Raw genomic sequence first — 15,235 nt, 5'->3', positions numbered from 1 at the left:
TTGACAATTGAGATTGTTGACCTCGTCACCAGAGGATCTCAGATTTTACAGTTTACACTTGCAGGAAAAGACAAATCAGATTATTCTGTGATGACTCATTCTGTTGTGGTACATAAAACATGAGACATCAGACAGACAAGCTTGTCTTTTGTTTGCCATGTCCAAAACACCCACATCCCTTTTTCCTTGTTGCTGCATTAATATGCATTGTACTGTTAGCTGAGTGCTCATTGGCTGTCAGCTCTCACGCACACAGAGCCCACTCTGTGACTTAAGACAAAGCTAAATCTGTTTGACTGTGCTGGGACAAGACACAGGCTAGTTGGTGTGAGGCTCTGGGGATGTCTAACCATATTACTGGTGGCCACGGGAGCACATTATGACTGCTTCCAACTCGCTAAGGTTATTTAATAGTAGTCTGAAACTCAAAAGTCATGTAATGTGACAGGAACTTAAGTCAGTCAGATACTGTAACACTAAGGACAGAATTATGTGCATAGCCTTTTAACTTTCACTGATACTAATGAAAAGAATATTTTGAGATGCGAGAATCCAAAGCTTTGACACATAAACCAGAGAAAATTAAATCCCTCTGTCAATTAATGTCTCATGTGTCAGTCCATTTTCTGAATTTGCTTAGTCCATTGCAGGATTGACGGGAGAGGAGCTTATCTTAGCAACACTGAAATTCAGGTTGCAACTTCCACAGGATGGTATGAAGGTTCATTAGAATTCATATTTGCACGAAATCCCCACATTCATTCTTCACAAGGCTATATTACTAGGTGACGACTTCAACACACTGAGGATGTGCTTAAATGATAAGAGGTTGCCAAATCAGAGGACACCTCTTGGGTGACACAGGTCCTATAAGAAGCCTTCAGATTTAAGAGAGAGGGAGAGAGATCCTATCAGTTAGAAAAATCCTGAACATATCTGTATGGAAATTCAGGGGACTTTAAGGAGATGCTATGCTCTGTGTGTGGGCTGTGTCACCCAAAATGGTATTAGACAAGGGCACCATCAGAAGAAAAAGACACAGTTGAGACCAGGATGGAAGTATATGATGCTACCCTGTGACTCTGACTGGTAGGTTACCCAACGCATGTCTGGGTCATATGACCTTATTCTTGAACAGTGAGTGAGTCAAAAGAGGCTTCTGTACATCCTGGCCACTCACCTTTGCTCACTCACATAAATCTCCAGTTCCCATTCAGCTTTAAAGCTTATTCCGATGAAACCTGTACAGCATTAAAATAGCATCAGATATGGGAGGTTTATGACAGTTCCCTAAATGTCGCAGTACCTGAACTCACCATAACTCACTGTGAGATGTAATAGTTCATGCAACTTATATAGAAGCAATCAAACATTTCTCATTATATGGGGTCAGGCCAGGCCTGAGCCCTTTCCATCTTACTTTTCTCCTCACTCTAAATCTTTGCCTCTTCCTTCCCCAGATGAGCTTGTAACTTTTATCCTCTCAATCTCGGCCTCTCAATCTTTGGACGAGCAGATCCTCTGACAGGGTGTAACAGAGCACCTAAGGTGGCAGTAAAAGCAGCTTAACATGTTTCACTTTACGTTCCTCAGAGTCTCTTACACTCTAAGACATTATAGACGCAGGTAGCCATCACATCCTTTACACTCATCCTGTGACATCTCTGAAGTTCTCAGCCTGTCTGAAAGACAGTTGAGACGAGCTGACATTTGGGTTTGCATTGACAGCAGTGTCTCTTCAGTTTAATTTAAAAATGTATTCAACAATTAATAGTAACAAGCCATTGGCCAAATATTAATTAATAAAATTAACAGCAGAAGGGGATGTATGGAGCCGTGCTCTCCATCTTCCACAAAGGACATATAAAGAGCTGCTTGAGAAGGGCAATAGATGGCCAAGGAGGGAACAGTGCAGAGGACACAAGGTGGTACCCCCTAATGCTGAAAGGAATTCTAGGCTTTGGCTGTTTTTTTAGACATTTGTGACACATGTATTTTTAACCCTTGTTTGGAGTTCATATTTTTGTTACTTAGCTGTTTGTCACAGGTCTGGCAGTAGTCCAATTTTTTTGTTAAACTATTTAACAGATGTTGACTGTATCTCACCTACACACGATATGGACAGCAAATATGTTTAATATTTACTATTTACCTTTGCTAGATCACATTTATCAATGAAGTGCCATTCAGTTCTTGTGATAAAATGTTATTTTGTATAGAAATCAATAATAATCAAAACACAGGTGGAATATATCACATTAATCTTAAACAAATACAAATGAGAGAAGGTTACCATAGCTATTGGCATTTATTGTTTTGAACTGAGCAAACTCAAATGGCAAAGTTTACATACAATATTGTGTTGAAATGATATAATAAACACAAATTCATAGCATCTACACACCACATGAAGGACACAGTTTACTGCTTGTACATTGCAAATATACTTTTTGCACTTGATGCATGTAAACTGTATCTTAATGTCCTTCTTAGAGCCACACGCATTGCATTGTTTCTTCTTACTGCTACTGGCAGCTGCCTAAAATGATGAAAACTCTGGTTAGTTCTAAAAGTTTACTAACATACAGTATCTCTAGGTGTCTGTATTCCTCACACAAACATACATACCTATATATATATATATTGTCAAGCACAACCAAGGTAAGCAATACCACTCCAAGGCGAGAGAAGGTGCCGTTGCAGTCTTATCTCTCCACAGCCCAAAGAAGAAACTCACTGAGGGCTCACACTGTCGACTATTACATCACTAACAAGTCCTATCCCTCCCCGATCATTCCACTATTAAAAGTGACAAGCTAGAAAGGTGGTAGCTTTGAAAAAGGAATATGCTGAATCTTTTCTCTTTTTGTAAAAATTGAAAATAGGTTTCACAGAGGGTCGTCACGTTGGCGCAGTGGGTAGCGCTGCTGCCTTGCAGTTCGCTTCCCGGGTCCTCCCTGCGTGGAGTTTGCATGTTCTCCCCGTGTCTGTGTGGGTTTCCTCCGGGTGCTCCGGTTTCCTCCCACAGTCCAAAGACATGCAGGTTAGGTGCATTGGCGATTCTAAATTGTCCGTGGTGTGTGGGTGTGTGTGTGTGTGTGTGTGTGTGTGTGTCCCCTGCGGTGGGCTGGCGCCCTGCCCGGGGTTTATTTCCTGCCTTGCACCCTATGTTGGCTGGGATTGGCTCCAGCAGACCCCTGTAGTTTGGATATAGTGGGTTGGATAATGGATGGATGGATGGTGTCACAGACACGAGTACCACATAAGGGTTAAAAATGCTAAGAATGACTATCTCACTGCTTTAAAAATATTGGCATCTGTATCATCAAAAACTACATCGGTGTAGGGGAGCCGGGGGGCTGTTTTACAGCTGCCTCAAAGCTTAGGGGCACCTTAAGTCCAGAGTCGGGGTGAGAGAGGATAAAAACTCAACTGATGGCAAAAAGAGGGAGCAAAGTATAAGAACTATGACATAAATTATCAAGGAGTGAAGACATCAAGACACGTTTAGCTGTTTAGGCAGGCCTAAAGGAGCAGCAGAGTTTTGTTTCATTTCTGTTCTGTACTTTGTGCTGTTACTATTTCTATCCTGCCTTGAGATTTTTTTTTATTAGTAACCAATACACTTTTCCATTTTAGGATGCAGTGGGATCAAACAATGTCCCTCTTCCGATCACATGAGCACCTTTAAAACAGAAACTAGTAGAAAACTCACATAGAAATGTGGAGCAAGTGCAAAACTCCATGTACAATTAGTGCATCTCAAATATTTACAATATTGTGAAAAAGGTCATTTGTTTTCGTAATTTACTTCAAAAAGGCAAACCTTCGGTATGCTATAACAAGAGCATTGTTTGCAATGAAACCCTCTGAAGCCGTGAGACAACTTAACCCTAACCCAAGAGACTTGCAATCCTTATACTTTAAAATAATAAAGTACTGAAAAATACTGTTCCTCAATTAACTCCTCCATGCCCTGACAGTTGATTTATATTACATTCAAATATATTTTATTGCACTTGGCAATATAAGCACAATTACTGAGAGCATTTGCGGTTATTTGGCCTTTCATCACATCAGTTCTCCTTTCTACCAGGTATGGAACACGCTGACATTACAAAGAGTTTTTTTGCATTGAACAGAGTTTTTGACATGCCAGAGTTTGACTCTGAGAACACTGAAAGAATGCTAACACTGTATCATCTGTGATTTTGAAGAAACAAATGAAAAACAAGTAAAAAAAAAAAGCTAATTCTCCAGGAGATTCGGCCTCTCCGTGACTCTGAACTGGATTAGGCAAAATACACAGGGCTGGAAGGAGGGAAATACTGTAAATGTGTTATTAATACTATATGCCAACATGAGATGAGTAAACAGAATTAAAGAGAGGTGGGTCAGGACAAAAGCATGCTTTATTATGCGATAGGGTCCATTTAAATCAAAATCAGCCCTAGTTTGACTTTATTAGGATGACTACAAAAGGCTAGATTTAAATTTTTCATACTGTACATCAAATTTATATGAAGGTTAAGTTCAGTCTATCAGACTCGTTTAACCTTTGAGTAGCAATGCTGTCAAAGCCCCACATTATGTCTATATCAATGGTACACACCAAACTTCATTTCTAGGTTTACTATACTACTTTTAACCTGATTACATTAAATTATAATTATAGCTGTGTTCCCCCCATGCTACCGTAACCAGATGTTAAATGTGAGATTTTGCCTCAGTTCAGCATCTGCTCTTCTAAATGTGCCAAGCAATCCCATCACGACCTGCCCTGCCTCCTCCAGCAAACACACCCTGTGGCTCCAACTAGTAAACAGCTTTCTATTAGCGACACTCTCGACTCATTTCATTCACACTTCTCATAACATAAACACAACTGGTGTGAACATGAGCAAAACAAATCACGTCCTCTTTGCAGATGCATGATTTAATACATTTAACCCCTCAGTTTTCTTTCCAATTGACGTGAAAGCTCTAGATGCTCGGGAATTAAATCTTTTATAGACTTTTTGACCTTTCATGATATTATTTTAAGTTTTTAATGTTAAATTCACCTTTATTCAAAGATTAAGGCTATGCCATCCTGTATTGGAATAAGCAAATAAAAGAGGAATGAATTAAAAAGAGGGCCTTTCTTTATCATTATTTTTACCTATTGGCCTATGCAGAATTAAAGCTAAACTTAAATTTCTACCTATTTTTTTCCAAATGAAATTGTTTTTTGAAATAAGCACATTTCCCTATCGGATTCTATTATTTTGTAAATATATTTAAAATGTGGCATCGGATTTGGTTTTGATAGCAGTGCAATCTCACACTCAGGCCTGTATCATCTTATGGGTGATATAGAAAAGTTGCCTGAGGTGTATGGATGTGGATCCAGCCGATGGTACTGGTGATTTATGTGATCTTCTAAGGGGACAGAGGCACATAAATGGAGTGTTGGCCTGTGGCATGGTAGGTCATTCAGGTAAGCAGTTATTTAAGGAGAGGAGTGGAGATGAATAGAAGATAGTATTCCCCTGGTCTTTCTGTGTTGAGTTTCATGTGTAGGCCATTATGCTTAAGACAGGATTGTTGCCCTGGTTTAAGCTTATTTTGCTTTTGTTGTTGTTTATTTAGTCTTTCTGTTGCTTTTTAAAAGTTATTCTGAATATCATGGTAATTCTGTTTTTGTTTAGCTTTGTTTGTGTTGTTTCTTGTAATGTTATTGATACAGTGTTTAACAATATTTATTGTTTTTTGGATATTTGCCCCGCTTCCTTTATGTTGAGCCTAAAGAAGTCGTTATTTACTTACAGCACATAAGGAAAAGCTAGAGAGTGTTCAAGGGCCTCAACATTGATTTACTGCTGCTGGTTTGTTTGTTCTTCATTCTTGCTTCTGTTGTTCTCATTTGGATTTTCCGATTTTTAACCCTCTTGGATAAGGTACCGTCTTTTGAATAGGTCTGGATTGGTTCACCTTAGTTAAAGCCTATTTTTGCCCTTTTTTTCGTCTCCTGCCTTTTGAGTTTTCATTTTTGATTAAAAGATCCTTTGGGAATTTCAGCCAAGAATTCTCCACTGGCTTCCTTTTTTATCTTTTTTTTATTCCTGTTTAAAGTTTTATTTATTTATTTATTTATTTATTTTTATTGTAATCATTCCATACAAATAGATCAATTTATAACCAAACAAAATTGAAGACTAATCAAACCCCACCCCTGAGAAGGAGAGCTTAGCCAAAGGAGAATTGCTTATGGCTTTTTAATAAGGCAACAATAAACAAAAGAAAGGGAGAAATAAATATATAGGTAAATAAGAAATGGAGAAGGGAATTAAATGCAGTAATAGTTATTTCTCTTATTCTAAAATAATATTGATTAGATCCTGCCAGGTTTTGAATAAATTTTGTACAGATCCTCTAACTGAGAATTTGATTTTTTCCCAATTTCAAATAATATAAAACATTGGTTTCCCACTGACTTATCAGAGGAGAGTTAGGATTCTTCCAATTTAACAAAATAAGTCTGCGTGCCAAAAGTGTAGTGAATGCAATCACCGTTTGCTTGTCCTTCTCCACTTCAAATCCATCTGGAAGAACACCGAACACAGCTGTTAATGGGTTAGGAGGGATTGTGACCCCAAGGCTGTCTGAAAGGCACTTAAAAAGTTTGGTCCAAAATTATGTTAGTTTGGTGCAGGCCCAGAAGATGTGACCCAGTGAGGCAGGAGCTTGGTTGCAGCGTTCGCAGGTTGGATCTTGCCCTGGAAACATTTTGGACAGTTTTAAGCGAGACAGATGAGCTCGATATATAATTTTTAGTTGAATAATTCTATGCTTTGCGCATATGGAGCTCGAGTGAATTCTCTGCTTTGCTACCTTCCATTCCTTTTCTGATATATTGATTAAGAGATCTTCTTCCCAATGTCCTCTTGGATCTTTGAAAGGTAGGGACTCTAATAGGATTATATATAATGCGGAAATGGTGTTTAATTCCTCGAAATTGAGCAGTATTTTTTCCAGCATTGTGGAGGGTACGAGGTGGGGAAAATCGGGCAATTTCTGTTTAACAAAATTTCTAATTTGAAGATAGTGAAAGAAATGTGTAGCTGGGAGGTTGAATTTTGAACGTAATTGTTCAAAAGATGCAAATATGTTGTCTATATAAAGATCTCTGAGCATTTTAATCCCAAAACTTTTCCAGGTGTTAAAAACTGGATATGTTTGTGAGGGTTGAAAGAGGTGATTCTCTTGCAGAGGTGCCACTGATAAAAGATTTTCCATCTTAAAATGCTTTCTAAGTTGGTTCCATATTCTAAGTGAGTAAAGCACAATTGGGTTATTAGTATATTTGCGATAACTTGCATTTATTGGAGAGTAGAGCAGGGAGTATAAAGAAGTACTACAGGATTTTGCTTCTATTGCGGACCAAGCCTGTGTATGTTCATATATTTGTGCCCAGGTTTTTATGGCTTGTATGTTTGCTGCCCAGTAATAAAACTGAAAATTAGGTAAAGCCATGCCACCTTCTGCCTGAGGTCTTTGTAGGGTCGCTCTTCGGATACGTGGGTGTTTTGAGTTCCAAATGAATGAGGTTATTGTTGAATCTAACTGTTTAAAAAATGATTTATTGATATATATTGGAATGTTTTGAAATAAAAAAAGAAGCTTAGGAAGGATATTCATCTTAACAATGTTAATTCTTCCGGCTAGAGTGAGATGAAGGGTTGACCATCTATGCAAGTCTTGCTTAATTTTTTCCATACAGACGGCAAAATTTTGTTGCTAAAGAGCTTTATGTTTACTTGTGATATTTACCCCTAGGTATTTAAACTGATCTGCTATGGTAAAAGGTAGAGTGTCTAATATAATATTATATGCTTGTGAATTCACTGGAAAGAGAATACATTTATTCAGATTAATTCTAAGCCCAGATATCTTTTGAAATTCTGTTAGTGCTGTTAAAACTGCAGGGACAGTGTTTTCTGGGTCTGATATATATAAAACCATTTCATCTGCATATAGAGAAATTTTCTGTTCCAGTCCTTCTCTTACAATCCCCTTTATCTGATAAGAATTTCGGCAGATGAACCACCAGTGGTTCAATGGAGATTGATCCTGTGGTATTACAGAGGGCAGCACTTTCTCCATCCTTCTAGCTAGAATTTTTGAGAGTATCTTAACATCATTATTCAGGAGTGAAATTGGTCTGTAACATGCATATTGTAACAAGTCCTTATTTTGTTTAGGAAAGACGGTGATTAATGCTTGACGAAATGTTTGAGGTAGTACTTGGTTGTCTCTAGCTTCTGTAAATGTTGCCAATAAGAGGGGAGCTAGCTGAATGGAGAATTTCTTATAAAATTCTACGGGGTAACCATCAGGGCCTGCTGATTTCCCGCTTTTAAGTGACTTTATAGCATCTAGTAATTCTGTTAGCGTCAGAGGTTTATCCAGTTCCTCAGCACTTAAAGCATCTATTTGTGGTGTCTGTAATGTATCCAGAAATGCATTCGATTGTGTGTTGTCTTCTTTGAGCTCAGTAGAATATAAGGATTTATAATAATCTCTAAATGCGTGCATTATATTTTTATGGTCAATAATTTCTTCTCCATTCGTGTTGGTGATTACTGGTATTGCATTGCGAAGTTCTTGTTTGTGAATTTGTTGAGCTAAAAGCTTATTAGCTTTTTCTCCGTGTTCATAGTAATGATGTCTAGACTTATAAATAAGTTGTTCAGTTTCTTTAGTTGTTAAGATGTTAAGTTCTGTATGCAGGGCCTGCCTTTTCCTGTGGAGAGCTTCACTTGGACACCTGGCTTGTTCTTCATCTATTCTAGTGATTTCGCTTCTTAGCTCTGACACTTTCTTGGTTTCTAATTTATTTCTGTGGGAAAGATATGAAATAATCTGTCCTCTTAAGAAGGCCTTTAAAGTTTCCCAGAGTGTTCCTGCAGAAACCTCTGTGGGCGTGTTTGTCTCTAGGAAGAAGCTGATTTGTTTGGATATAAATTCTGTACAGTTCTCGTCTGCCAATAGAAGAGAGTTAAGGCGCCATCTGCGAGGTGAGTGTGAGGGGCTTAATGATTTTAGCTCCAAGACTAGAGGGGCATGGTCAGAGATAACAATTGTGTTGTATTTGCATGATTTAATCGTAGGCAAGAAATTATTATCTATAAAAAAATAATCAATTCTTGAGTAGCTATAATGCACTGGTGAGTAGAACAAATATGTTCTTGAGTTTGGGTTAAGAAACCTCCAGGGGTCTGATAAGTTGTGGTCATTTAAAAACTGTGTTATTGTCTTTGCAGTATTAGATGTCATCCCCCCGTCACAGGAGTCCTATCTAAGAATGGATTTAAAACTCAATTAAAGTCCCCTGCCATTATAATTTTATGAGTGTTCACATTGGGAATGGATGCAAATAGATTTTGCATGAATTCCTTATCATCGACATTGGGTGCATAAACATTTATCAAAATCATTTTACTGTTATATAAGTTGCCCATGACCATCACATATCTCCCTTCAGGGTCCGATACTACATCTGATGCTACAAATGGAACTATTCTGTGTATGAGAATTACCACCCCTCTAGTTTTCTTTATAAAGCTAGAATAGAACATTTGGCCAGTCCAGTCTTTTTGTAGTCTGAACTGATCCTTGCTTAGTATGTGGGTCTCCTGTAAAAATACTATTTTAGCGTTTAAGCCTGTTAGGTGAGAGCATACTTTCTTTCTCTTTAACTCGTGATTCAGGCCTTTAACATTCCAGCTCATAAAGTTAACTGTCCCATCATGGAGACATTGATTCTGAGTTTTTAATGTCATTTTATAGTCTTAACTGGTAGTGAGGCAGTTTTAATCTTAATTTCAAAATTCCCCATGAGTTATTGCATTTTAGCCTATTGTTGCATTGATATTTATAGTTATAGGGATTAGAAGAATAGATTAGATATAGCCTACTCTCCTTCCCCCCACCCCTTTATCCCCTCACCCCCCCATTTTGCCTCCCCACATGAGGCTTGATCCCACCTCGCAATGTCCCGGTCCTCTGACAAACCCCACCCCGCAGCGGCCTTAGAGAACTAAAACAAAGAGATATCTATTGCAGCTGAATTCTTAATACTATCTGCCGAAAATATAATCATTAACAGCCTTTAAGCTTAAAATAATCTTCAGCAATTTTAAGATATTAGGATATTAAGATAAAAAAAAAGAATGAAACCTGGGAATGATTTTAAAAAGTAGTCTAGGATAAACATGGTAATTCCTAATGTAATAGTATAATGTAATAGTATAAATGTAATAATAATGTAATAGTAGAAATAGCAATAAACCAAGAGTATGATGTTAAACAGTCTACTTTAAGGTAGTAAAACAAAAAAAAAACAGATCCTACTTTAATTACTTCCACACTTCCACACTCACGTCTAGAACTATAATTAAGACATAAACATATAATGTCCAAGTAAAGAAAAGGATGTATAATTATAATACCAGTCTCTTTAAAAGTGAATCCGAGAGCAGATGGTAGGTCCTTCCCATGCCTTGATAGAATACGGCTCCTTATTAACTTTCAAAAGAGTGTCGGAAACAGCTTCTTTAGTTCCTTTTTAGCTTCTTCCTTGCTTGAAAAAATATAATATTGATCTTGAACTTCCACTTTCAGTTTGGCGGGATACAAGAGGCTGTATTTGATATCGGCTTTCTGTAGCAACTTTTTAATGTCAAAGTAGGCTGCGCATTTTGCAGCTGTTAATGGTGAGAAGTCAGGGAAAATACGAATAAGATTATTTTCAAATGTAATCTCTTGCTTGTGTCTGAGAAGTGCCATCACATCAAGCTTACATTGTAGTCGCTCAAAGCGGACAATAAAAGACCTAGGTTTAAAGGTACTTGATCTGTATGTGCGATAAGCAGCTGCTATCTCAATGTCGAGTTTAAAATCATCTCCAATTATTTTAGACAGTAATTCTACTGCAAATTTCACTGGGCTTGAGCTTTCTCGTTTCTCAGGTATACCCTCTGTAGTATATTGTAGTCTGGACCTTTGGAGATTCCATAGTGATAAGGAATTATGGGTATTGGGGAGCTTAAAGGAAGTGACATAAAATATAAGACTGTGCAACGTATAATCTAAAAAAAGGACCTGTTAAAGTTTATTACCTTGAACCTGTCTCCGTCTTCTTCCTTTTTATTGGTACAATATTATTGTCCATAGATATAACACTGGTGACGAGGATGCGACGGATTTAAAAGTGCACCGCTATGGCTACGCAACGTGTAAAGTAAGTTTTTTTTTCCCGCTGGAGAGGAAAGAGAAAAGCTGCACGTTTTTTTTTTCTATTTCTGTGGTAACGTTTCTTAGTCATTCACTGAAGATAAGCACAAGGGATAAAATGGCAATGATAACGGGACATTTCGGGCCATTCGATGATTCAGTTGAGCAATGGGGCGATTATACAGAGCGATTTGAGTTTTTTGTCAAAGCCAACGCCATTGACGATGACTTGAAAGTGCCGACATTTCTTAGCGTTATCGGGGCAAAGACATTTAGTCTACTGAGAAGTTTGGTACGGCCAGGAAAACCCGGTGACAAGTCATTTGATGATATTGCAAAGATTCTGGACTCACATTTTTCGCCTAAGCCGTTATTAATAGCTGAAAGATTTAGATTTCACAAACGGAACCAGGAAGAAGGCAAGTCTGTTGCTCAATATGTAGCGGTACTCAAGAAACTTACAGAATATTGTGAATTTGGTGCTAATTTGGATGACGCCTTACGGGACAGGCTAGTGTGCGGATTGAGAAGTGAGGGCCTTCAGAAGCGGTTACTCACTGACGCCAACCTCATATTGCAGAAAGCGATTGAGATAGCCGTGTCTATGGAGCTGGCTTCTAAAGAAGCACAGCAGTTAGGGGCAGCTGCTAGAGTACACAGAGTGCAAGCAGACTCAAACAAACAAACAGAGGGCACCAAACAGTGTTACAGATGTGGAAAGATGGATCACCATCCAGCGAATTGCTGGGCAAAAGAACTCATATGCCGTAGCTGTAAAAAAAAAGGGCACGTGGAGCGTGCATGTAGAGCAAAGAGAAAGGAAGGCACAGACAAGGGGGAAACAGGGAAAGATAAAAAGGCATCCTGGTCTTATAAAAAGAAAAATTTGCACGTGGTACAGAAAGAAAATAAAACTGACAGTGAGACTGATTCTGAGGCTGAGCTACTAATTAAAACACTGAATAAAAAAAGAGGCTCAGCAGCATATACTATTACTGCCATGCTGGAAGGGCACCCTGTGAAGATGGAGGTGGATACTGGAGCAGCGGTCTCCCTAATATCAGAGAAACTGTTTAAGAAAAAATTAAATCACCTTCCACTGAAACACCCTAAGATCATAATAAAGACATACACTGGGGAGAGTGTGCCTATGTTGGGTAAAACAAAGGTTCAGGTTGAACTAAATGGGCAAAGAACCAAATTGCCTGTATATATTGTAAAAGGTGATTATCCAGCTCTGATGGGCAGATCGTGGCTAGAAAAAGTACAGTTGGATTGGACCAAAGTGAATGCTGTGTCTGTTGAACAGTCCGAGTTGAATTTGGTCCTGAGAAAGCACCAAGCTGTATTCCAAGAGGAACTGGGGAGTATAACAGGGATTAAAGTGACACTCCGGGTGCAACAAAATTGTCAGCCAAGATTTTTAAAGGCAAGGAGTGTTCCTTACGCTTTAAGACCTAAGGTGGAGGTGGACATTGACCGGCTTGTCAAACTAGGAGTCCTAGACCCTGTTTCTCATTCTGAGTGGGCCACACCTGTGGTTCCGGTGGTCAAGTCTGATGGATCTGTACGATTATGTGGGGACTTTAAGGTAACAGTTAACCCTGTTCTCATAGCTGAGCAATACCCCCTTCCTGTGATTGAAGATATTTTTGCTGGATTAGCTGGGGGAAACAAATTTAGTAAAATAGACCTCAGCCAAGCATACTTGCAAATGCATGTAGATGAGGACTCACAAAAGTACCTCACCATAACAACACATAAAGGGCTGTACCGTTATTGTCGTTTACCCTTTGGAATTACTTCAGCACCAGCGTTATTTCAGCGTGCCATGGATCAGATCCTTAGTGGATTACCAGGGGTACAGTGTTACCTGGATGACATCCTGGTCACAGGGCGAGATGACAAGGAGCACATGGCCAATCTGGATAAAACCTTAAGCAGGCTAAAAAAGTATGGGCTGCGTGTAAACAAGGAGAAATGTGACTTTTTCAAAATGTCTGTGGAGTACCTAGGACATGTTATTGATTCTGACGGGTTGCACACAGCTCCTTCAAAAGTGAAGGCAATAGTAGATGCCCCTGCTCCAAGCAATGTCAGCCAACTGAGATCATTCTTGGGTCTCGTGAACTATTATGGGCGTTTCATTCCACAGCTAGCAACGTTGTTGAAACCACTCCATGAGTTGCTGTGTGAGAGTAGACCCTGGAAATGGTCACAGGAGTGTGAAACGACATTTAGCAAAACCAAGGCTGCGCTGGCTGATAAAAGAGTTTTAACACATTTTGACCCATCCTTACCAATTCAGTTAGCTTGCGATGCATCCCCTTACGGTGTTGGGGCTGTGGTGTCGCATATTATGTCAACAGGTGAGGAGCGACCAATTGCATTTGCGTCAAGAACATTGAGTAAAACTGAAACAAAATATCCTCAAATTGAAAAAGAGGCTTTAAGCATCATTTTTGGAATAAAGAAATTCCACACTTACCTCTTTGGTCGAAAATTTACCCTGCTAACAGACCACAGACCTCTCACGTCTATTTTTGGCTCACACACTGGTGTACCATCTATGGCAGCAAGCAGACTGCAGTGCTGGGCATTGCTTCTTGGGGCTCACAATTATGAGATCAAATACAGGCGTTCGGAGGCACATGGAAATGCAGATGGTTTGTCAAGACTTCCCCTACCTGACCAACCCAGTGAACAAGGGCAAAAGATTTTTTACTTTAAGATGGTGGAAAATGCACCTATCACTGCCCACCAGATTAAGCAAGAAACCAAGGGTGATTATACACTGTCAAAACTACTCACCTGCATTCTTAAAGGTCAGGACCTTAGCACCCTTAATGCACTGCCTGATGTTCAGCCTTACCTTTCACGGGGAAAGGAGCTATCTGTGACAGCAGGATGCCTCATGTGGGGCATGCGAGTAATTATACCACAAAGGTTGAGGAAACCCATTCTGGATGAGTTACATCTTGGACACTGTGGTATAGTCCGAATGAAAGAGCTAGCCCGGAGTTATTTTTGGTGGCCTGGACTGGATCGTGAGGAAAAGGCAAATTCATGTTCATCATGTCAAGGCCTCAGAAATATGCCAAGTCCAGCACCATTGCATCCATGGGAATGGCCTGCCAGTCCTTGGCAACGCGTTCATTTAGATTTTGCAGGACCTGTAGAGGGTGTTATGGTTCTGGTCGCAGTGGATGCACATTCTAAGTGGCCTGAGATCACTGTCATGCCCGACATCACATCAGAAAAGACAATCCAAACCTTAAGAGAGATGTTTGCACGTTTTGGACTGCCAGAGCAGATCGTGACGGATAATGGGCATTCTTTTGTATCCCAAGAAATGGAAGAATTCCTAAAAGGTAATGGTATTAAACATCTCCTATCCAGCCCTTATCATCCTTCAACTAATGGCCTGGCTGAAAGAATGGTGCAAACCCTTAAACATGCTCTTAAAGCATCCAAAAGTGAAGCACCATTCAAACAACGTCTTTATACCTTTCTTCTTAAATATCGTAACACACCCCATGCAACAACAGGGGAACAGCTGATCTGTTCCTAAAAAGGCAGCTGAGAACACGTCTTGATTTGTTGAGACCAGCTACCACTCAAATGAGAGTTTATGATAAGCAGCACGATCAAGTAAAACAACGTGCCAAGCGGGCTAAAGATCGTGAGTTTTTCAGTGGAGATGCTGTCCTTCCTCGTAACTATTCCACCACTGAGAAATGGGTACCAGCAACCATTCTTCAAAAGACTGGACCTGTCTCTTATAAGGTATGCACACGAGACCACCAGACATGGAGACGACATGTTGAACAGCTGTTACCCTCTATACCTGTTGAAGAAGTCGGTAGCACAGAAACGTCTGAGGAACCTAGTTTTAGTGAGTTGATCCAAAGCCAGCCAGGAATACCACCTGACTCTCCTGTTTCAATTCCTGCCGATG

The 15,235-nt window shown here is 39.4% G+C and overlaps 1 protein-coding gene across 1 annotated transcript; it reads left to right on the top strand.

Annotated features, from left to right (window-relative positions):
* The first annotated feature begins 11,395 nt into the window (after positions 1–11,395).
* LOC127529972 (uncharacterized protein K02A2.6-like) lies at positions 11,396–14,848 on the top strand. The gene is made up of 2 exons (XM_051935395.1): positions 11,396–11,929; positions 12,179–14,848. The coding sequence occupies exons 1-2, from the start codon at positions 11,396–11,398 to the stop codon at positions 14,846–14,848; spliced, it is 3,204 nt and encodes a 1,067-aa protein (XP_051791355.1).
* The last annotated feature ends 387 nt before the right edge of the window (positions 14,849–15,235 follow it).

This window comes from Erpetoichthys calabaricus, chromosome 12 (assembly GCF_900747795.2).
Source record: "Erpetoichthys calabaricus chromosome 12, fErpCal1.3, whole genome shotgun sequence".
In the NCBI taxonomy this organism is placed as follows: domain Eukaryota; kingdom Metazoa; phylum Chordata; class Cladistia; order Polypteriformes; family Polypteridae; genus Erpetoichthys; species Erpetoichthys calabaricus.
Note: the sequence above shows the minus strand (reverse complement) of the source record. Positions and strands in the feature narration are given on the sequence as shown.

Coding starts and splice junctions, on each gene's coding strand:
- LOC127529972 (XM_051935395.1), top strand. CDS start 11,396: ATGGCAATGATAACGGGACATTTCGGGCCATTCGATGATTCAGTTGAG. Junction 11,930..12,178: donor AGTTAGGGGCAGCTGCTAGA/GTACACAGAGTG, acceptor CACGTGGTACAG/AAAGAAAATAAAACTGACAG.